This window comes from Monodelphis domestica, chromosome 4, assembly GCF_027887165.1.
Source record: "Monodelphis domestica isolate mMonDom1 chromosome 4, mMonDom1.pri, whole genome shotgun sequence".
NCBI lineage: Eukaryota > Metazoa > Chordata > Mammalia > Didelphimorphia > Didelphidae > Monodelphis > Monodelphis domestica.
This window is the reverse complement of record NC_077230.1, coordinates 217,764,759-217,782,707: the sequence shown is the minus strand read 5'-3', so window position 1 is coordinate 217,782,707 and position 17,949 is coordinate 217,764,759. Positions and strand designations below refer to the sequence as shown.

The following is a 17,949-nucleotide window of genomic DNA, read 5'->3' as shown; positions in this document are numbered from 1 at the left end:
GGAACTATTTATTTGCTTAATTAGGGAGAAGATACAGTTTATCCGGACAGAGGGGACACCTGGACTGGTACGTCTTTCCAGTGATGCTGACCTTGTAATGTTGCTAAGGTAGGAAGCCTTTTGGAATTTTTGTTATTAACAAAGGTGTTTCTGTGATTGTTTTTTTCCAGCAAAATAGTTTGTGTGTAAATATATGTGTGTGTATACATATATATATATATGTGTGTGTATATATATATATATATATATATATATATATAAAATACACTATGAACTAGTGACAAATGGCTCCACAAAGAAGAGCTATGATAGGAGTTTTAATTAATTTAGTCATACTTTGTCAGCATGACAGAGAGGAAAAAGATTTACAGAATTAGACCTAGAGGTGACCTCAGAAGTCTTCTAGTCTAACTTCTTTATTTTGAATATGAGAATGTTAAGGTACAAAGGCAAGCAGTTAGCAAATATCAGGGCCAAAAGTTGACCACAGATAGGTCTTTTGATTCCAAATGAAGTAATTTTATTTCACTGTATGACACAGATCTCAATTCAGAGTCCTCTTTTTAAACCCTGCCACTTGCCTGTGTCACCTAGGGTCAATCACTTTTCCTATCTTGGCCTTAGTTTACTCATTTCTAAAATGAAGGGGATAGATTAGACAAACTCTAAGATACTTTCCTGGCTTTAAATTTATAGTCATTTTGAAATTATATTTTTATATGATTGAGAGAAGAAATGGAAGGGGTAGAAATATAAATTAGGCAAAATTTCTAGGAAGGGAATGTAGTTCATAGATAGGCCATACCAGCTCTCATTTAGTGAAGGAACTAGACCAGTAAGGGCAAACCTTTTAGAGACTGAGTACCCAAATTGCAACCCTCATGCCACATGTGAGCCCCCTGCCTTACCCCAGACAGGGGAGGGAAGAAATGCTTCCATTGGGCTGCTAGGCAGAGGGATGGGTAATGGGAGAAATGTCCTCAGGCACAAGTGAAGAGAGGGAAGGGAACAGCTCCTCCGGCACATTCTGGCATATGTACCATAGGCATGCCAACTTAGAACTAGAAGAGTGGTTAGTTACAACTTTTCAGAGAAAACTAAGGTCATCATCATCATTCACTGCCATATATAACTACAAAATGTGTTTTGATCCCCTTTGCTATTTCAACATAGCCCCTTAGCTGTATGGTTTGTAAAGCTAATATATGGAAATTGGGTATTTTAATTACCCTTTTACCAGTAATGCTGAATACCAATTTCATAGTTCTTAAATGTGTTAATTTTGTTTCCATTGCTGATGATAAGATTTGCTTTGGTTGGAAGGAAATAAGATGTAGAAAGAATTTATAAATGATCATTGTAATTTATAAGCAATGCATCATTTGTCATTTATAAGCAAATGCATCAAAGCATTTATAAGCAGTCTAGAAAGGATGATGGCTATGCTCAGTGTTTAGGAAGCCCAACACTAACTATAGAACAATGTAGAAAACTTTTACTAAGCCATTTAGGGAATGTGAACTGGAGGGGCTCTTTAGTATTGCTGTTGGTTCTGAGTGCATTCCAGCTGCCTCTGGCAATTGATTGCCTCATGTCTCATAGAATCATAGAATTTGAGAGTTCAGTGATCACTTGTTGATGAACATAGAAAAGAAATCCCCACTATGACAAGTGGCTGTCCAACCTCTGATTAAAGGAGGAATCCACCCTTACTTCCAAGAAATAAGTATAGGCAACCTATACCACATTTGACCAGCTCTGATTGTTAGGAAGTTTGTTGTTTTGTTTTTTTCTCTGACATGGAACCTGAACTGGCCTCTTTACACTTATCCCTTTCTCCTAACTCTGCCTCAAACTACCTATCTCTAAAACAAAAATAAAATTACATTGTTCTCCATCATGGTGTAGTTAAAATCTGTTTAATTAAGAGTTTATAGATCCTTTCCCCTGATGTGGTATGCTACTTGATAATATCTCAAGTAATGAAACCCATTAAAAATACCAGCAAAGGCAATAATTAGGTTTATTTTTAAATCTTCACATAGGTGCCATGGCATCTAATTTAAGATTACAGCAAGTAGTTGGAGAGGAAAATGAGAGAGTTTCTTATAATTATTATAGCAGAAGTTAATTTAAGAGGCAGCTTCTGAAAGATAGAATTTTGTTGATACTCATATTTGAAATTAGTGTCTACAAAGTATAGAGGACTCCACTAGATGCCTTGGAGAACAACAGAGTTGGAACTCCTGACATAATCATGCTTATTATACTAGTAAAATAACTGGTATTATCCTTTTCGAAGTACGATAAAAAGTTGAGAGGCATTTTTTTAACTGGGATAATTTTTTAAAAGTTATTCCCACACACACACACACACACTTGCATGTAAAAACAATTTTTAGCCTTTGTTGTTTTTTTTAGCTTGATTCTCCCCTTCTTTTCTCCCCCCCCCCAAAAAAACAGCAGGCAATCTGATATATATTTTACATGTGCAATAATGTAAAATATTTTTTCACATTAATCATTTTGTGAAAGAAAAATTAAAATAAAAATCAATAAAGTGAAATATATTATCTTTCAGTCTGTATTGAGACTCCATCTGTTCTTTCTCTGAAAATGGATGGCATTTTTCATCATGAGTCCTTGGGGATTGTCTTAGATCATTGCATTGCTAAGAATAGCCAAGTAATTCACAATTGTTCATCATACAGTGTTGCTGTTACTATTCTCTTGGTTCTGCTCACTTCACTTTGCATCAGTTCACATAGGTATTTCCATATTTTATGGAAGGGCATTCTAATATAATGAATGGAGTCACAGAGTCAAGAAGACTTAAGTTCAAGTACTACTCTAACACACATAAGCTTTATGACCCATAGGCCCAGTGATCCAGGCAATTTACTGAGATTATAAATTACAGATAAATTGCTGGTTGGCATTATGGAGAAAATTTTCATGCAGGAATTTCCTATACTAATAAAATCATCAGCTTACCAAAATAAATAAACAAATTCCTATTTGTCTCTTCAGTCAAACCACAGTCCTTGTACATGCCTTGAAGAACATGATTAACAACTTCAGGAGATGAAATTTTTTTCAAACCAAATTTTAAAGGAATTGTTAAAGAATACAAATGAATTATGCAACAGAGCTCCTATGGTTTCAGAATGTCATGTGTTTTCAACAATTCTTAAGAGGTTTACTAATAATAATTTAATAATAATTCTCCAAATAACCATTATTTCTGATAAATTGTATTTTATAGACAAATAGACTGAGAGGTTTTTTTTTTAATATGAGATATGATATATCTCAGGTATTTAGGACAAAATTGTTTGCATCCATATATATTCCATGCATTCTACCATATTCTGGTTATCCTTCAAATCATTTATGTAACAGCAATCAAGCTAGAATACAATTCCTCTATTTCATTCAACACATTCCGATTTGCATCACCCAAATCTAAAAGGAACAATTTTATTCTTGGGAACAGGAAAAATATGTCATAGCCAAACTGATGAAAATGCCAACCATCTATACTTTAATGAGCTTCAGGATAGGATGTTAAATATTTTAAGCTATGTCATTGGTTAGATTATTTGCCCTTTGGAAGAGTACAAAAGTTGATGAATGTCTTTTCCATTATTTACTTTAGCCAAACAAGTGTTTTTCAAGTTCATTCGTACAGAAAGAACAAGTTACTGTTTTTTTCTTTGGAAATAAAGATACTTTCTAAAATTCAGGAGCATTTAGAAGAAGGGAGGGAATTTTAACTATATATATGTATATATATTACTCTGCAACTGAAAAGAATAAAAGGCTTTAGATAAGAATGCCAATTTGTTAAGTACTCTCACACACTGGTAAAAGTAAGATGAAATAAAACAAATAAAGAAGTTAATTATTTGTAGGGAGCCCAGATTGCAAGAAAAAATTTGGTGTATTTCTTATCTATAATAATAATAATAAACAATAATAACAATAATTATCATTTAAATCACTCTTTAATTTTTATAAATATTATGTCATTTTATCCTTTCAACAACCCTAGGACTTAGGTGCTGTTATTATCTTCATTTTAGGTGAGGAAACTGAGACAGAGTGGTAAGGGATTTGCCCAGCATGACATAGCTAATAAGTGTCTGAGGCTGAATTTGAATTCAGGTCTTCCTGATTTGAGGCACAGCATTTTATCCAATGCATCACTTAGCTATAATGTTCAGCAATACCTGGCATACAGAAAGATACTCTAGCTTTTCTATTCTTTTGATTTCCTTTACATTTTCTCCCCAAATCTTGAAACCTTGCTGTGGTAAGTCTTAAAGTTTAATATTTAAAGTCCAGAAATATACAATTGAAGTGAAAGAGGTTTAATTTCATCGATTGGATGAATGTTGTATATGGTTGGTTAAAAGAAAAATGAAAACAAAACCAAACAAACCTCACAAACAAATGCCACCCCTTTTAAAGAAGAGTCAAAAGGACTTTATTTTCCTTCCTTCACACACAAACACAGAACCATGAAAAAAAACAAAAGGGAAAGACTTCTCCTCTGGTAAGTTAAATATGACATAAGTCCTATGGAAAGGATGGAGAGTAATGTGTAGAGCAGTCACATTAAGATAGAGTAAGAATAAATATGATACTCAATATTTTAAAAGTGAAGAATTTTGACCTTTGGTGGTTTTAAGTTCTGTTCTCTCGTCTTTCTTAGTTTATTTGAAGAAGAGATAATGTCATATGTGCCTCCACATGCCTTACTCCACCCCAGCTATTGCCAGTCCCCACGCAGTTCCCCCGTGTCCTCACCTCAGAACTCTCCAGGTAAGCTCAAGTGGGACTTGGGAAGTGAGCACCGACATTAGAAGCCCTGTCTTTCCAAGGTCAAGTGAGGGAATAATTCAGGAAGATATTTTCATAGTTATCACATGAGCAACTCTTAGATTATGCTGGCATTTCTTAGATCCTTAAAACTAATTTATTTCTAGCATTTTTTGTGATGGACAAAGACATGAGATTCTAGAGCATGAAATAAATGGCCAATAGTGGTCATTTTTGATTTGTTGGGTAAAATGTATTTAGCATTCTGGGACAATGAAATGACTTAAGTAAATTTAAGTTTGCTCATGTATCATGAAAATAACCCATAATTGTTCTGGGGGATCTTAAATGGACTGCTCTCATTGGAGGAGCCAGTTTTATGAAGAAAAAGAAATAATTCTGTCACCAGGAAATAATCTTTCAATACTTCAACAGATCCATGATTTCAATTTATGATGCAGGTATCACCTCCATTGATATAGAATATCTGTCTTTCATCATGCTGTGTTTTCCTTATCATGGTCTTCTATAGATCCCTCATACAATATCTACATAGTTTGCTAGGGGATTTTAACATTCTTTGGTAACACCATAATACTGATGTTGTCTATGTCTATCTGCTATCTTTTGCTCTTTTTACTACGTGACTACATGGCAAGTTGCCCTGTGACAATAAATGCCTTAATGCACAAAATATTGTGGGCATTAGGCTTCAACCTGCTTACTCAACTATCAAAAACTTGATTCTGACTTGACTTCCTTGCAAATACTATTGATAAATAGACTATGTAAACCCATTTACTTCTCTTCTACATTGCTTCTTGTGTTATTTCATCATTCCTAATGACCTTTACCTTAATAACAACTTCTACTAAATCTAAATATTTTCCTCCTCCCAATGCTAAATTTATAGATAAGGCAGCCAAAACTGAGAAATCATTCATTTGAATCCTATGAATTCTTTATCTAATGCTAGCTCAGGTTTCTCTACAATATGTTTGTCAAAGAATGTCCATGTTCAAGTCTTTACTTAGGATTACAAGTTAGTTATGAGATGAGAGGGAACCCTAAATTTACATAATTCCTCTCCCCAAAACAATCATAAAATCATCAGTGTTTATTCTGGATGAATTGAGTAAAAATGGAGGATCATCAAAAGCAGAGATTAAAAGGAAATAATGATGATGAAGAGAAACCTAAGAAATCACCAAGATGCCTAGTCCTCACATTTGTAATTTTTACTTAGTGTTTTAGAAATTATTTTTTATTTAAGATGTCATCTTAACATATCTAAAATTTATCAAACATTAAGCATTAATAAATTGTACAGAGATCACATATAAAAGACATGTCTACAGATTTATGTTGAGATGAAATATATTCAGGAGTGTCACACTTAGGATATATTTTCCAAACAATTTTTATAACCCAGATATCACAAAATTAATAGGAATTTTTGGGTGCTTTTTAATTTTTGGAAAGAAGTAATTCTCCATTTTTGGCCAAGTTCTTTTTAGTGGACCTTCCTTGTTTCTGAACTTGATATGTATTACTTGAAGCCACTGGAAATCATAACTGATTTCACATGCTAAAAGATTAGGATCAACTGATACCATTTATATGATGGAGATTCTTTTGAGGCTTTTTAATAGATTAAAGTTTCCTTTTGAAATTATCCCTTGGATTTTTGAGAAAGCAACTTTTCCAAGAGACTCAAAGAAGTTTGAACTCCTTTCCCTTGACTAGAATTTCACCACTTCAGGCTGCAGTGAAAATAATATTGTTAAAAGTTACCAATATAATAAAATATAATGATAATTTTAAAAATCCCTCAAGAGGCTTGGTAATCTTTTCAAAGTGCTTCTCACTCAAATACATTTGCATTTCTGCAAGCAAAAATGGTGATAGGAGCTATGGAAAATTTGATTCACTGTCTTTGCAGCTGTCAGAGTACTCACCTAAAATTTATCAAAATCTTGGAATGAGAGCATTTATTTTGTAGGATAATTCTAATGCCAGCCTCATCTACAACTATGCCAACAGGAAAAAAATATTTTAAAACTTCATATGATTTTATTATTCTATATGAGACCCAACAGTTTTAGTAATATTTGTAACAGCATATTATTTTTATTACCATTTTTTCCAATTTTAAACATTTTATTTGGTCATTTTCAAACAATATTCCTTGGAAACAAAGGTCCTTTTCTTTTCCTCCTCACCTCCCACCACCCCTCCCCTAGCCAACACACAATTCCACTGGGTATCACATGTGACCTTGATTCAAACCCATTTCCATGTTGTTGGTATTTGTATTAGGGTGTTCATTTAGAGCCTCTCCTCATTCATGTCCCCTTAACCCTTGTAGTCAAGCAGTTGCTTATCTTTGGTGTTTTTACTCCCACCGTTTGTCCTTTGCTTCTGAATAGTGTTTTTTTCTCTTGGATCCCTGCAGAATGTTCAGGGATGTTGTATTGACACTAATGGATAAGTCCATTACGTTCTATTGTACCACAGTGTATCAGTCTCTGTGTACAATGTTTTCTGGTCCTGCTCCCCTCGCTCTGCATCACCTCCTGGAGGTTGTTCCAGTCTCCATGGAATTCCTCCACTTTATTATTCCTTTTAGCACAATAGTATTCCATCACCAACATATACCACAATTTGTTCAGCCATTCTCCAATTGAAGGGCATCCCCTCATTTTCCAATTTTTGGCCACGACAAAGAGTGCAGCTATGAATATTCTCGTACAAGTCTTTTTCCTTATTATCATATTGGGGTACAAGCCCAGCAGTGCTATGGCTGGATCATAGGGCAGATATTCTTTTATCACCCTTTGGGCATAGTTCCAAATTGCCCTCCAGAATGGTTGGATCAGTTCACAACTCCACCAGCAATGAATTAATGTCCCAACTTTGCCACATCCCCTCCAGCATTCATTACTTTCCTTTGCTGTCATATTAGCCAATCTACTAGGTGTGAGGTGATACCTCAGAGTTGTTTTGATTTGCATCTCTCTGATTATAAGAGATTTAGAGCACTTTTTCATGTGCTTATTAATAGTATTGATTTCTTTGACTGAAAACTGCCTGTTCATGTCCCTTGCCCATTTCTCAATTGGAGAATGGCTTGATTTTTTGTACAATTGATTTAGCTCTTTGTAAATTTGAGTAATTAGACCTTTGTCAGAGGATTTTGTTATGAAAATTGTTTCCCAATTTGTTGCTTCCCTTCTCAATTTGGTTACATTGGTTTTGCTTGTATAAAAACTTTTTAATTTGATGTAACCAAAATTATTTATTTTACATTTTGTGACTCTTTCTATGTCTTGCTTGGTTTTAAAGTCTTTCCCTTCCTACAGGTCTGACATGTATATCATTCTGTGTTCACCTAATTTACTTATAGTTTCCTTCTTTATGTTCAAGTCATTCACCCATTCTGAGTTTATCGTGGTGTAGGGGGTGAGGTGTTGATCCAAACCTAATCTCTCCCACACTGTCTTCCAGTTTTCCCAGCACTTTTTACCAAATAGTGGATTTTTGTCCCAGAAGCTGGGATCTTTGGGCTTATCATAGACTGTCTTTCTGAGGTCACTTACCCCAAGTCTATTCCACTGATCCTCCTTTCTGTCTCTTAGCCAGTACCAAATTGTTTTGATGACCACTGCTTTATAATATAGTTTGAGATCTGGGACTGCAAGGCCACCTTCTTTTGTATTATTTTTTCATTATTTCCCTGGATATCCTTGACCCTTTGTTCTTCCAAATGAAGTTTGTTGTGTTTTTTTCTAAGTCAGTAAAAAAAATTTATGGAAGTTCAATGGATATAGCACTAAATAAGTAAATTAAGTTTGGGTAGGATGGTCATTTTTATTATATTGGCTTGTCCTACCCATGAGCAGTTAATATTTTTCCAATTCGCAAGTCTAGTTTTAGTTGTGTGGAAAGTGTTTTGTAGTTGTGTTCATATAGTTCCTGTGTTTGTCTCGGGAGATAGATTCCTAAGTATTTTATTTTGTCTAAGGTGATTTTGAATGGGATTTCTCTTTCTAATTCTTGCCGCTGAGCTGTATTGGAAATATATAGAAATGCTGATGACTTATGTGGGCTTATTTTGTAACCTGCAACTTTGCTAAAGTTGTTGATTATTTCGATTAGCTTTTTGGTTGTTTCTCTAGGATTCTTTAAGTAGATCATCATATCATTAGGAAAGAGTGATAGCTTGGTCTCCTCCTTGCCTATTTTGATGCCTTCAATTGACAAGAATATTTCCATTTTTTAAATAAAAGGATTTGGAAAAAGTGGCACCATAAACCTTCCAAGGACCTGACCATGGTTCAGAGGAGAGTTTCTAGCCAAGCCTGTGGCAAATACATAGTCTCAAAATCCATTCAGAAAGATGCATGGAAAGGTCCAGGATGGAACAATGCCACACACTGAGAATCAAGTCAAGCCTTTATTTCCCTACATTTAGAGTTGTCTATCACATTCTTCAAATATTCATAAGTAGATGGTATCCATTGTTGTTGTTGGTTATTGACATAAAGAAAAAAACTCTGCAGATGATTCCTAAATCTACTTGTCCAGCCCTCATCTGTCTTCCAAGGTCCAACCCTGTATTACCTATTACCTACCATCTGGTTGTCCCATTGACATTTCAAATTTAAAAAAATATCTGAAACAGAATTTGTGTTTATTATCTTCCTCCCCACCTTCCACACCAAATCTGTCCTCCTTCCTAGACTATCTGTTTTTGTAAAGTGCACTTACCATTGCTCTAGGCACATAGCGTTGCAACCTCTTGACCCTCTCTTGTCCTTCACTCCCCATATTCAATTAGTTACTACCACACCATATCTCATATCTGTTCCTTCTCTCCATTCATAGAATCACCATCCATTGCTATTATAATTGCATCTAAGGCAGCTAAGTGGCAAAGTGGATAGAATGTTGAGCTTGGCATTAAAAATACATAGATTCAAATCATTTATTGGTTTTGTTAACTTGATCACGCCACTTAATTTGTCTCAGCCTCAGTTTCCTAACATATAAAATTGGTGTGATAATACTTGCCCTCACCATGATGTTGTGAAGATCAAATGAGATTATATATGGAAAGTGCTTTGGATACTTTGAAGTGCCATAGAAATGGTAATGGTTTTCATAAACTGGTTTCCCTACTTCCAATACCTCTCCTATCCAGTCCACAGAAGTGCTAAATTACATGCCCAAAGCACCAATATACCATGTCATTCCCTTGCTAAAGAAGATTCAGTTGCTCTCTTTCACTTGTAGGATGAGAAAATAAATCATTGAAGGCATTTCACAATTCAGCTCAAACCCATCTTTCCAGATGTATTTCCCATTACTCTTTTCTTATAGACTCTACATTCCAGCTTCCATTCAAAGCTCAGCTCAAATGCTACCTTCTCCATGGTGATGTCTGCCCTCATTCGTCCAAGTATTAGAATTTCTCCTCAATGTTATAGTTGTTCAGTTGTTTCATACCTTTGTGACCCCATTTTGGGGGATTTTCTTGGCAAACATACTGGCATAGTTTGACATTACCTTCTTCAGCTCCTTTTACAAATGAAGAAACTGACATAAACAGGGTTAAGTGACTTGCCTCAGGTCACACAGCTAGTAAGTGTCTGAGGCTAGATTTAAATTCAGGAAGAAGGTCTTCTTGACTTCAGTTCCAATACTTTATGCACCTAGCTGCCCCCTCTCAAATAATTTTGCATCTAAATTTGCTTATTTGTGTTCTGCTATTTCTCATAGTACAGTATAAACTTTTGCAGATAGGGATGGTTTCACATTTTGTGCTCTTATCTCCAACACCTAGCACTATCCCTTCGTACATAATATTTGTCAGATGGAATTCTGTGTTAAGGAAATGATTGGATTGCAATGTGAATGCACCACTATGTATGAATGAATTAACATAATATAAAATATTATCTTATTGTGCCATATCTAGCACACAAAAAACCCCAACTGAATGTTAGAGTTACCTTCCTATGTATGATGGGGAAGGATAGGAGGGATTCAAACCATTATTTCAACTGGTAACTTCATAAATGTAGAGATAAAGACTAGACCTGTGATTCCGTTAGTATAGGAAAATACTGAATGAGGACACTTTACCCTCTACTAATTCAAGTTGACACTTTTTCAGAAACAGAGTAATTAACTTGCTTAAGATCACCAGTCAGAGGCAGGATTTGAACCCTGAAGCTGACTTTCTTTAACTTTCTATCCACTATGCTACACTGCCTCATGTTTCATATATAGAGTTAAAGACAATACATGTATATGTAGACATGTAGAAATTCTTTAGAGAGAGAGTACATTTGTTTTCTTCTATTTTTTTTTGCTTTTTTTCCTCAAACTGATAAGCATAAAATTAATCTATTCATGAGGATATTTTGTGCTTGGACCTCTTTTTGTGGTCATGGTAACACTTCAGTTTCATTGGTTCAATTTTCCAGGAATACTGTTGGTTCCCAAAGTGGAAGTAATTATTGTATTTGTCCTGGAGTTTCTTGGCATTTACAACTGACTTGCAATGTGAACTTGTCATTCCCTGACAGAATTATTTAGGGGTAATTTTTTAACCATGAAATCATGCATGAGTGATTTTTAATTTTTCCATAAAAGAACCATTTGCAAAGGTATTTTTGCTCTTGAAAAGTTTCAGTCCCCAATGCCTTTAGAATGGGATCCTTTTGCCTAGCATGAAAGTAGACTTCAGGCTCATTTTATGAAATCACTATTGTTGGAATTGATCATGGCATTTCACACTTCCTTTATGATGGGAGAAAGGGGAATAGTAGATTTATCACTTATTTAGTGTAGTTAACTATCACAAGGGTCCCATTTCTTTCTTTTCAACACTGTGATCTATCTTCTTTTTTCTCTCTAACTCTATGACTAGGATTTCCCCACCCCTCCTATGCAAATATTCTACTTTCATATTTCCAAATAGCTATCAATATTTCTACATGGATGTGCCATCATTAATATTTACTCAACAAGCTCAAAGATGAACTCACCATCTTTTCCCTGAAACGAGAGAACGAGAGAGAGAGAGAGAGAGAGAGAGAGAGAGAGAGAGAGAGAGAGAGAGAGAGAGAGAGAGAGAGAGAGAGAGAGAGAGAGAGACTGAGAGACTTTTAGTCTGGAAAGCTGGGTTTGAATCCTGCTTCAGATATTCTCTGTATAAACCTGGAGGGATGACTTAAATTCTTCTGAAGAGTTTGCTGTGTTACCATGGCCAACTGATTTAAATTTTCAACTGTAAAATAGAGGTGAAAAAGTTAGCTTCTTGCTAATAGGATTGTTGTTAAGTCTCAAATAAATGGCATACATAATTTTCAAAAGTTAAAGCAGTATAGAAATGTTAGCTATTTTTACTGTTCTTTTTAGTGGCATTGCCACTATTCTTTTAGTAACCAAACTATATGCTTTGTTGTTATAACTTTCTTTTCCTTTTCCTTCATCTTTTACATGCAGTCGGTCACTGAGACCCATTGTTTATTGCACAAAAATATCAGATTTTTCATTCTTTCCTCTCAATAAACATTTATCAAAAGACTTCTATGTGCTAGGCACTTGTGCTAAGCATCAGGGATGCAAGTCCCAAAAAAGATATTTCCTGTCCACAGAATTTTATAATCTAACAGAGGAAGACAAAACAAAAACACAAAAGGAAGCTGAAAAAGGAGAGGGAGGTACCCAATTCGAGGTATAGTGGACAAATCAGTCAGAGAAGTTCCAAAGTAAAGCAGCCAGGTGCTACACTTCCCATTGCTATTGCCCAACTTCAGATCTCCATGACTTCACAATTCCTACTTAGATTGGCAGTTGGATCCCCAAAGGTTGGTTAGATATTTTTCTCCTCTGGGTGCTCGAGGTAGGTAATTCTGAGGAGTTAAAAGTGATTTTTAGTACTCACTCATGAGCCTCCATCTTGTATGTTACTTAGCCATACATATGTTATTAACTTTTAGAAAGGGATATTTACTAATGAACAGTAAGAACAGTTGGTACCAAAACATACCCCTCACTTTAACTCTGAGACATATTCTTCCACAAGCACTTATAAAATTCAGGAGGAAATGGGCTCAAGCTTAGTGGACATATGTGACAAAAGAGGGACCTCAGTTCTTATTTGGATGGAAGTCCTTTTCTCCCTTCCCAGAGCCCTAATGGAGTTTTCCTGAAGTGTGTGCACCTCTCTGTTAGGCTACAAAAGTTGAGATCCTCATAAATTCCCAAAATTGTAAACATGTTTACCCCAAAGTGTTTGTGTTCCATGAATCTATCCTTCTTTAACATGACTAGTTTTACTTTTCTCAATTCCTGCTGTATATGTTGTTTGTTACACATCCAGTTTCTCTGATGGCATGGTCAAGTGAAAAGAGACCAAAGTTGGGGGAGAGTCTCTCTGAGCTCATTTCCCTTCCCCTCAATAGTCTTTGACTATAGGCACAATGGTTTAGTTCCTTAAAGTGCTCCCAAATTATCTTCTGTGATATGCCTAGACACAGAAGCAAGTCTAATTCTTTAAACCATTCCCAATAAATTTGGTTGTCTGATTTCATTCAATAACTTCAAATATTTTTGCTCCTTCCAAAATAATGGACTTGTTTGCCCCTAGATTATGCTTTTGATTGATGTTTCTGACATAATCAAAAAGTAGTCTCACTAGAAAAAGGTATCAGGGTGTAGAGCACTTTGTTAGTTAGATTAATTGGAGTTGGGAATCTGAGACCTTCCTTGTACATTTGGATTATGGCAACAGCTTTCTAGAAGGTTATTATGGCTTCATTCTTTTTCTTTCCCCTCTATACTCCCAGACTAACCGTTCTTAAACATTACTATTATAGTTACATTCTCCACCTCACAGCCCTCTCAGGCAGCTGGGGCTTCCATCCAGGTACTTTAGAGGGTATTACTAATGCCTACCTGGAAGCACTTCCCCAAGACTTATCCATTCTCATCCTTTCCTCTCCTCCCTTGGCAGTAGTACTGATAATTCATTCTCTGCTTATCTGCCTGCCTACCTTGGCTACCTGCACTATTGTTTGCCTGGCCAGCTTCTACCCCTAATAGTTTACAATTATCTCTCCAGCTTACCCAGTTCCTCTCAAAAAATGGTAGAGATGAGTGCGCTAGCTCTGCCCTGATTAGCTGTACATATTTCTCCCCTTCCTGTGATTTCATCAGTAATTCCCTGAATTTTAAATAAAATCCTTGCCCCCTACTTGTTAGATATTGTAAAAAAAAAATGGTAGAGAACTTCATTTTCCCTTTTGGTGAGGCAGCTAGCCAAAAGTAGTGTGGAAATACTAGTTTTTTTTTTATCTATGGCACCCCTAAATGGACTTCTTCCTCAACCCCCCAGTGCTACCACTGCTTGCCTAAAGTGGAGTTTTTTGGTTGTTGTGGTTGTTGTTGTGGAGGGCGTTGTTGTTATAGCTCTGGCAATAATAGCTCACTGCTGTCTACAACATTAAACTACAGAACATATCTCTGATATCTTAAATGTCCCTCCCTATCCCCTCACCTTACCCCCTTCCTCTTGATATGTACTCCTCTCCCCAGTCCTTCCCTTATCCCATTCTTATTCCCTCTCCTTTTTCTGTATATTAAGATTTTTACACTTCTAATTGTCTATGTTGTTCTCTCTTTATCCCAGGTCTAATGAGAGTAGACTCCTAGTTCTCCCAGCCCTTCATCCCTCCTCCCTTTCTCTGGTGACAGTTCCTCCACTCAAGATAGCCATTCCACCCCACCTCCTCCTGGTTAATTCCACTACTATTTTAGCTCATTCCATTCCATTCACCTCACCCTCACATTTCCCTGATATTTAAGATCTAAAACCCTGAATAACCTGGCTCACCTCTACCTTTTTAACTTGATTTCCCTACTATTCTATGGTATAAATATCTACTTTTTTCATAAGAGATAACGTCTACTCATAACACCAGTGATGTCCATTCCTTCCTCCCTGCTCCAGCTTGTCCTCTACACCCCTCTTCCCCAAACTTTCTTCCCTTCATTCTAATTATTTAAATTCCCTTCATACTTCAAGATCTAAATCCAGGCTCCCTTTCTCTCGCTGTACTTCCCAAATGTAAGCCATTAGATCTTTAGCTCCTTAAGGGGAGGGAGTGTGTTTTGGCCTTTCTTTGTATCTTCTTCCCATGGTGCAGCACCTGGCAATTAAGTAAACAATTCATGGTTGTTGATTGTTCTTAACCACTGTAGGCAGCTCATTCCATTTTTGTTGTCCTGTCCTTTCAGACATGTCCAACTCTTTGGGACTCCATTTGGGGTTTTCTTGGAAAAGATACTGAAGTGATTGGCCATCTTCTTTTCCAGTTCACTTTACATTTGAGGAAACTGAGGCAGAGTTAAGTGATTTATCTGGGGTCACACAGCTACTAAGGGTTTGGATTTGAACTCATCTTTCTTATTCCAGGCCTGGCACCCTGTCTACTGCATCTGACCAATCCACCACAGCTGACAATTCCATTTTCTTACTTCAAGATTAATTTTGCTTCTTTGCAGCTTTCTCCCCTAGCTCTGCCTTGCAGGACTAAGGAAAAAGGTCTATTCCCTTTTACATATGAGCTCCCTTTGTCTACTTGAAGAAAATCCTCCAAGCTATCAGTCTTTTCAACCACTCCTCATATGGCACAATCTCAAAGTCCTGCCTGGTCCTGTTTATCCTCTGCATGATTCTGTCCAGCTTATCTATCCCCATTGCCTACCAAAGTGCACAAGCACAGAGTAGTTATTTAAGAAATTCTTGTCACAGTTAATTGATCAAAATGTTCCTAAAATATAATTACCAGAACTGAATACATTATTCCAGATATAGTTCCTCAAAGGCAGAAAACAGCAAAATTATCACTTTCTTCATCCTGGACACTGCATTTATTTGTTCTCTGATGTTTACACTCATGTTAGTCATGCTTCCCTAGTTACGTCATCTTTTTTTTTCAATTTTAAACATTATTTTTATTTGGCCAATTTCAAAAATTATCATTGAACACAAAAATCATTTTCTTTTCCTCCCTCCTCTCCTATTACCCCTCCCATAGCCAACACACAATTCCACTGCATATCACATGTGTCCTTGATCCAAACCCATTTCCATGTTGTTGGTATTTGCACTAAGATGTTCATTTAGAGTCTACATCCCCAATCATATTCCCTTGGCCCCTGTAGTCAAGCAGTTGCCTTTCTTCGGTGTTTTTCTTCCTACTTTTGACCTCTGCTTGTGGATAGTGTTTTTTCTCATAGATCCCTGCAGGTTGTTCAGGGACATTGCATTGACACTAATGGGAAAATCCATTACGTTCAATTGTACCACAGTGTATCAGTCTCTGTGTACAATGTTTTCCTGGTTCTTCTCCTTTCACTCTGCATCAACTCCTGGAGGTTGTTCCAGTCTCCATGGAATTCCTCCACTTTATTATTCCTTTGAGCACAATAGTATTCCATCACCAACATATACCACAATTTGTTCAGCCATTTTCCAATTGAAAGGCATCCCCTCATTTTCCAGTTTTTTGCTACCACAAAGAGCACAGCTATGAATATTCTTGTACAAGTCTTTTTCCTTATTATCTTGTTGGGGTACAAACCCAGAAGTGCTATGGCTGGGTCAAAAGGTAAGCAATCTTTTATTGCCCTTTGGGCATAGTTCCAAACTGCCCTCCAGAATGGTTGGATCAATTCATAACTCCACCAGCAATGAATTAATATCCCGACGTTGCCTCATCCCCTCCAACATTCATTACTTTCCATAGCTGTCATGTTAGCCAATCTGCTAGGTGTGAGGTGATACCTCAGAGTTGTTTTGATTTGCATCTCTCTGATTATCAGAGATTTAGAACACTTTTTCATGTGCTTATTAATAGTTTTGATTTCTTTATCTGAAAACTGCCTATTCATGTCCCTTGCCCATTTATCAATTGGAAAATGGCTTGATGTTTTGTACAATTGATTTAGTTCTTTGTAAATTTGAGTAATTAAACCTTTGTCAGAGGTTTTTGTTATGAAGATTCTTTCCCAATTTGTTGCTTCCCTTCTGATTTTGGTTACATTGGTTTTGTTTGTACAAAAACCTTTTAACTTGATGTATTCAAAATTATTTATTTTACCTTTTGTGGCTCTTTCTAAGTCATGCTTGGTTTTAAAATCTTTCCCTTCCCACAGGTCTGACATATATACTATTCTGTGTTCACATAATTTACTTATTGTTTCCTTCTTTACGTTCAAGTTGTTCACCTATTCTGAGTTTATCTTGGTGTAGGGTGTGAGGTGTTGATTCAAAGCTAATCTCTCCCACACTGTCCTCCAATTTTCCCAGCACTTTTTACCAGATAGTGGATTTTTGTCCCAAAAGCTGGGGTCTTTGGGTTTGTCATAGACTGTCTTTCTGAGGTAACTTACCCCAAGTCTATTCCACTGATCTTCTTTTCTATCTCTTAGCCAGTACCAAATTGTTTTGATGACCACTGCTTTATAATATGGTTTGAGATCTGGGACTGCAAGGCCACCTTCTTTTGTATTTTTTTCATTGTTTCCCTGGATATCCTTCATCTTTTGTTCTTCCAAATGAACTTTGTTATTATTTTTCTAAATCAGTAAAAAACATTTTTGGAAGTTCCATGGGTATGGCACTAAATAGATAGATAAGTTTGGGTAGGATGGTCATTTTTATTATATTAGTTCGTCCTACCCATGAGCAGTTAATGTTTTTCCAATTGCTCAAATATAGTTTTAGTTGTGTGGAAAGTGTTTTGTAGTTGTGTTCATATAGTTCCTGTGTTTGTCTGAACAGATAGATTCCTAAGTATTTTATATTGTTTAAGGTAATTTTGAATGGAATTTCTCTTTCAAATTCCTGTGGCTGAGATGTGTTGGAGATATATAGAAATGCTGATGACTTATGTTGGCTTATTTTGTATCCTGAAACTTTGCTAAAGTTGTTGATTATTTCCACTAGCCTTTTAGTTGATTCTCTAGGATTCATTAAGTAGACCATCATGTCATCTTCAAAGAGTGATAGATTGGTCTCCTCATTGCCAATTTTAATACCCTCAA

General features: G+C 36.0%; 1 protein-coding gene across 3 annotated transcripts in view; it reads left to right on the top strand.

Annotated features, from left to right (window-relative positions):
- The window catches only part of HECW2 (HECT, C2 and WW domain containing E3 ubiquitin protein ligase 2), a 466,207-nt gene that overhangs the window by 392,903 nt on the left and 55,355 nt on the right, over positions 1-17,949 (top strand). For all 3 annotated transcript variants that reach the window (XM_016433751.2, XM_001369816.4, XM_007494546.3), the window contains 2 exons: positions 25-108; positions 4,718-4,827. In XM_016433751.2, coding sequence (XP_016289237.1) covers positions 25-108; positions 4,718-4,827 — 194 coding nt within the window. The remainder of the gene's footprint in view (positions 1-24; positions 109-4,717; positions 4,828-17,949) is intronic.